This window comes from Trypanosoma equiperdum (genome assembly GCF_001457755.1).
Source record: "Trypanosoma equiperdum strain OVI genome assembly, contig: ctg_1451, whole genome shotgun sequence".
NCBI lineage: Eukaryota > Euglenozoa > Kinetoplastea > Trypanosomatida > Trypanosomatidae > Trypanosoma > Trypanosoma equiperdum.
Window position 1 is genome coordinate 17,129 of NW_027123451.1, and position 6,491 is coordinate 23,619.

A 6,491-nucleotide genomic window follows, 5' to 3' on the forward strand; every position below is an offset into this window, starting at 1 on the left:
TTCTCATTACACCCCATTCGGGTTGCTGCGTATTCCCTAATTTCTGTGTCTTCTTCTTCGTACTTTTGAACGTTTTAAGCAAGAGGATGGAGACGAAGCGTAGTTTCGACTCTTTGGGCATTCACCCAACATTGGTCGAAGCGCTCCGCCGTGCTGGAGTACGGCCGACGCCGTTTCAGGCGCGCGTATTAGAGAACACCACGACTGACCTCGCTGATATCATCGTCGATGCGCGTGCTGTGAGTGGCGAAAGTTCGAGTGGGGTATCGGCCGCTGAAGGTGCCACTAACGCGCAACCGACGGTTTCCGAGCGAAACAACCTCATGATGATATTTGTGGCGCATTGCGTGCTTTCCTCAAGAGATTCGGCACGCCACATAGGGTTAGTGTTGGCCAACAACAAGGAAAACGCTGGGCGTCTACAAAAGTGCGTGGCAAACCTTGCTGCGCGCTGCGGCATTACCGTTGAAACGATGACAAATGAGGGGCAAAAACCACAGCTTCCATCTGCTGAGGGAGATGAAAGGGAATGCAGCAGCAATGGTGGGAAGCAAACTGATGGTGAAGGAGAATATCGCATCATCATTGCAACAATGCGTGCACTACACTCCTGGGACAAAGCACTCTTTGCACCCGTCGTAACGTTTGCTGTGGAAGATGCCAGTCGAAGTTTCGATCCGCCGCTGGACGATGTTCTGCGGTTGTTGACCCAACCGAACAAAACAGGGCAGGGGCAGTCTAATCGTACTGGATCGCCCTTGCCGTCCCCGGGGGCGCCCGCTTTCGTGCCCAACATATTCCTGATGTGCCTTGCATCTCCAGTTTCTTTGAAACAGAGTATTAGGTACAGGTTAAACCGAAAAAACCGTCGGTATTACCACATACAAACTCCTTCTGAATCACATCCCCCTTCGCCGTCCCCCTCCGCAGGTGTTGGTGATGCCACTCAGGACCCCGCATCTGAGCAACTGCATGTGCCACCGAGTACGACGCCACCTGCGTCAACGCAGGTTCTATACCTGTTGTACATCGATGAGAATGACCGTATGGAGCTGCTGCAGCGTGTACTAAAAATGTACGCGGGTCGTCGCACTCTGTTACTTACTCACCATAAGGAGATCCGACAGTTGCATCAGAAGGTGATTAAGTGGGACATGTACAACACTACCGGAGAGGCGGGGGGAAATGGCGGTGGGAGTATAAAAGCGACGGAATATGTTCACTGCATGCAGCGCACCGATACTCCCGAGAGACAGGAGTCGACCGTGATGGCCTTCATTCGTGAATCCACATCCGGCAATCGAGGTGGTGCCGGTAACAAAAAGTCAGTGCCGCCTACGCTCTTGATCGGATGGGATACCTTTACCGCAATAGATCTCGTGGACGTGGATGTGGTTATCCAATACTACCCACCGCAAAAGTCAATTACGCGGCAGGAATGTGTTGGATTCGTGCAGGTGCTACACACGACGACTGACCCGAAAGTGGGTGGCCGATGCCACCGCACGACGCTTATAACTTTTCTTTCCACCAGCGACTTCACACTAGCCGCCTTCTTCATGGAGCAGTACGGTCTTCGTGGCCATATACTTAACGTCACCCCGTCGCACCATCACTTTGAGCGGTGCCTCCGCAATTCGGCCGGTGTCTTGGAGTACAAACTGCGGAAGCAATGCGAGTCACTTCATGACGAGGGTTCTGAATCTAATGGCACGGCGCAGTGTTCGATTCCCTTCTCGCGACCGCGTTCACGAAGGCGTGGTAATGGAAACCGAAATGCTGGTAGTAACAATGGCGTCGGCACCAACGCTAGCACTCAAGCTAATATGAATGCTGCTCCAAGCACGAACAACAGTGACACCGAAACCCGCCGTCCGCTGGGGCGCCACCGTGGTTGAATAGGAACCATGGAATTCTCTGCAAGTGAGCGGTTATTGTAATGCTTGCGTGTGATGAGTAAGGGAATAAAAGTTGTGGAACTTCGGTTTCAATATCAGCGGCAAAGGGGCTACGCCATGGGCACACACATATGCATGTGTGTATGTGCGAGTAGGGCACCCGAATGTGTGTGCTTGGCTGCTACATCGCAGCCACGTGTTTGTGTTTGTGTGCGTGGCACGCTGCTTACTTTATTTTATTCTATTTTTTTTTTCGCATTTTCCCTACGTTTGTTAAATTTTCTCTTATTTCCACATAAAGTGCTGGATGAAATGAAGATAAACGACATGGTGGTGTAGGGATGAATCTCACCGAGGAAAAAAAGAAAAAAGGGGGAAAACGAAAAACACCACTAAAAACAAAACAAAAAAAACAAACAGTTCAACTCATACCTTAAAGAGAGTAAAGAGATGCCAAGAGGGGAACGAAAATCTCACAAACACATACTATCGATAGAAGATAGAAGTAAACTCGCAATTGGTAAAACAAAAGGAGGGATGATGGTGATGATAAGGGTGCCGATGGTAAGGAGGTGGAGAGAACAGGAATGTTACGAGCAACTGCTGTTGCAACTGGAGACGGGGGAGCGGCAATAAATGGAACGATACAAAAGGGTGAAGGTAAAGGCGACAGTAAAGGAATGTATTTGCGGTGAGTCGGTTCTTTTTCGTGTTGTATTGCTTCATTCTTTTTGTTTTATTTTTGTTTTAGAGGGTGCATATGTCTTCATCCCGTTTGCTGACTCAAATACCTTTCTAACAAACTTATTGGCCATTTATTCTTGGGCTTTCTTGTTTCCACACGTGGTTTTTCTTCTTTTCCTCTTTCGGGTCGTTTTCGCATCCATTCCGTCAACCTCCTCGCTATCGTTGTATTTTTTCCGGCTTCGTTCTTTGTTCCCACTTGTGTTTTTTTCTTTACTTTCTGTGCTTTTATTATGATTACTATTATCATTATCATTATTGTTTTTTTTTCGTTTTCTCTCCTTCCTACACTCCCCAAAACGAGAGAGAAAGGAAAAAGAAACTTGTACGCCACTTTCACAAATGGATGTTGGCGCACAGTTTTCATTCCCCGTGTTCGTGTTTGTATAAAATCTATAGGGCATTATCTGGGACTTGCATGAGCGGTGAAAGCCGTCTTTGCTTGCTTCTCTCCTTTGCTCTCTTGTTTATTGTTTCTTTTTTCTATTTTGTGTGTGCGTGGCCGCTGCGTATCCAATGATTTTTGCACGCCTCGACTCCTCTCTCTCTTACTTTCTTTCGCTCCAGCGATAAGAAATAGGGAGAACAGCCACAACTAACTAACTAAATAAAAAAAAATAAAAAGAAACGGTCAGGAGGAAGAGAGGGAATAGTCAGGAAAACTAGAGAATGAAGTGGGAGAGCACGAATAAAAAAAGTGTAGGATGCTTTTCCTGCTGGCAATGCGGGTGTGAGGCAGCTAGGCTGTAGGTGTATTTGTGTATTTTGATCTTCGCGTGATTGAATACTCAGCTCTCGCCTCCACTTTTATTTTTTTTTCCTCCATGCACCGTTCTCATACTTCACCTGTCATTTTCTTTCTCTTTCTCTGTGCTTCGTGCTTATAGCGAAGGATTCGGTACGCTTGACCGTGAGAGAGAGGGCCCACCAAGTGTTTTTTGTCTTTTTTTTTTTAAACTTTCAATCTCTTCCTTCCACTCATTTTCGTACTTTTGTATATCCTTTGCGTCTGTTTCTGCTTCATCCCGGTTCTTGTTTTTTTTTTTGCCCACGCTTCATTCTTCTGCTGTGGAGGGAGGGGGGAAGGGGTTTGAATGTGCCGTTATGAGTCTTGGGTCTAATGTCGACACAACCGTGAGGGTGCCGTGCTGTGGAATGGAGGTGAAGGAGAGGGAAGAATTTCAGGGAAAGGTGACAAAAAAGAGATTATGTGAAGTGAAAATAGAAGGGAGTGAAACAAAACACCAAAAGTAAAAAAAAAAGGTACAGCGGCTAAGGGAGACGGGATGTGAAAGAGGACAGATGAAAGGAAACGAGCAAGTTTGTTTGGCCCCACGTGGCTCCCAGTTCCCCCTTCAACTACCGTCGACTCGACGATCGTGTGGGATTGTTTTGTCAGCCCTCCTCTCCGCTTCGCCTGGTCCCCCTTTCGTGCTTTCTTTTCGTTTTGTGTGCGTGTTTCTATTCTTCCGGCCCAATGCGTGTCCCCAACGCGTAGGCAACCTAAAACGTTTTGGTTTGTTTTACAGTTTTCGCTTATTTTTCTCTTTTTCTTTCATTTGTGTGTGTGTGTGTGTGTTTCGCTTAGAGACTTCACTAGAGCCACCTGTCAATACCTTCACACGGTGCGCCGCTTTTTCTTCCATACTGCGCGCATGGACGTCTGAGGCTCATGTTCATGTGTGTTTTTCCTCGAGTGTACGACATAGCGGCGCTACTGGCGGCTGCAAGGTCGAGTCATTCCCCTTCTTTCTCGTTTGTTTCTTCTTTTGGATTTCTTGTCTTGTTTTTTTTTGTTAACGCTGTGCCCTTCTTTCCTCGCGTTCCTCGGAACCAATTGCGGTTTCTTTCGTTCTTATGTATGACCCCGCCCCTCTTCCATTTGATGTCGCAACGGTCCACCTCTTTCTTTCTAGTGGCCACGTTTTTGTGTTAAGTTACTTGAAGTAGCGATGGGAGAAGCCTTTTATTGTTTTTTTTGTTTCAGCAGTCCTCTTGTGCCTGTGTTCGTGTTTTTGCGCTTTTGCTTGTGACTGCGGGGCGGGTGTCTTTTCTTTTTTTCTTTCTCTGCAATCAATTCACTCGTGTGCAATCACGTCTTTCTCAGTTGATTTTTTTTTGTTTCGAGGGTTTGTTTTTCTCCTTTTCCCACTCCCTGTACGGATGTGCGCATGGAACATACATAAATATATATATGTATTCGTTTCTATATGTTTATTTATACATATATGCGTACATGCTATTTATTTACTGTTGGCCTTTGGATCTTTTGATGGGATTAGGCCGGCGGGAAAAGGAACGGAGGGTGAGACGTTGGTTGAAGGGAGTTGCTGACACTGCATTGGGGGAAAACTGCGAGTGGCGGTGATTGTGTGCGTGTTGTAAGACATGAAGCAATGATGATGTGGAAACAGACAGTGAAAGGCATCTGTACGCATACGCGGCGGGCCTTTTCTCTCCTTAATTTTCGTTCTGTTTCTTGTTTTTCCCCCCTCTTATCTCTCCCTACTTCTCACACTGCGGCTGTGTCTGTGGCGTGACGTTGTTTGGCACATTTATCTTGTGGAGGGCACACTTTTTTCTTTTTCCTGTTTCTTTTTTCCCTTTTCCTCTTACAACATTCCCATTAACTACCGAAATGGGACAAATTTGGAGGGAAGGCTGGAAACTGGAGAGAACACCAAAAACAAAACCAAAACAACAACGGCACCAAACGGATGAGCGGGCGAGTGGAGTTCGAAGGTAGACAAGAAATACATATGCGAGAGGATGTATTTTACCGTTCCTCTCCTTTCAATAGTTTTCCTTCCCCCCTTTCCCCAGACACGAAATATCCCCTTTTCAAGTTTTAACCTGTGTACATGCTTTGCGTCTTCCCATCTTCTTTGCTCTTTGTTATTATTGTTATTGATTTACTTATTTGTTTAACGTGAACTTTTTAACTGTTCCCATTTCGTAGCAGCATGTGGGTTGAACCTCGACCCGAGTGCCTCAACTTTGGCTGCCGCCGGACTGAAAGTGCTGCTGTGGGAAAGTCAGAAGAGGGAAGTGCAAGAACGACGCGGCAATAATGGAGTGCAACCGCATGCACAAGTTTGTCGGGCTGGTGTTGTCACGCAGCGTTTATTTGTGCCTGTACATGCATGAATACGTGCGTGTTTATGAGGGGTTACGAGGAAACAAAGTGCGGGCATGAACTCCAGGGGAGGAGGAAATAAATAACTGGAAAAAAAAAGGAAAGAATAGTGTGGCCGATGCGTATGGCTCTGGTGGAAGATGAGGTTCATGTGCGGCAACTCACCGGGCTCTACTCTACATTTCTCTTTTCTTTTTTTTTTTGTCATGCAAATGTTTTTCTCTCCGATGTTCGTTCCTTTTGCCTCTCTTCCTCCCTTTTGTTTAACGGTGTGACGTGCTTCATAAGCCTTCTCCGTAGTGCAGTAACTGAAGCAGTTCATCGTTGCTGGGGGGGGGGCATGTGCTTGCGTTTTGAAGGTGTGTGTGTGTGGGACTCGCGTGGGTGCGAACTAAACCAAGCCAAGAAGGAAAGAAAAGAAAAAAAATGCAGAACAGAAAAAGAAAAATAAAGAGGAGGGAAAAAGATTAATAACTAGACGGTGTGGGGACTACACTGATAAGATGACCAAATTGGTTTGTTATGTTTTCCAAGTACGGTGGAAGAGTTTCGATTGCGCATTCCCTCCCTTTTTTTTACCTTTCCTACGACCACTGCGTGCTTCCTTCTTTTCATCCAAACGCCCAGTTGGGGGCCAAGGAAGAGGAAGAAACATTGGCTCGGATTTCTCCATTAAGGATGTCTGCTGTATATATATATATATATATATATAT

At 46.3% G+C, this 6,491-nt stretch overlaps 1 pseudogene across 1 annotated transcript in view; it reads left to right on the top strand.

Annotated features, from left to right (window-relative positions):
• TEOVI_000912300:pseudogene overlaps positions 1–1,898 on the top strand; it is a 2,022-nt pseudogene extending 124 nt beyond the window's left edge. Inside the window, exon 1 of the mRNA in view lies at positions 1–1,898. This exon is cut by the window's left edge and continues 124 nt beyond it. Within this exon, the coding sequence occupies positions 1–1,898 (1,898 nt within the window).
• Positions 1,899–6,491: the final 4,593 nt, after the last annotated feature.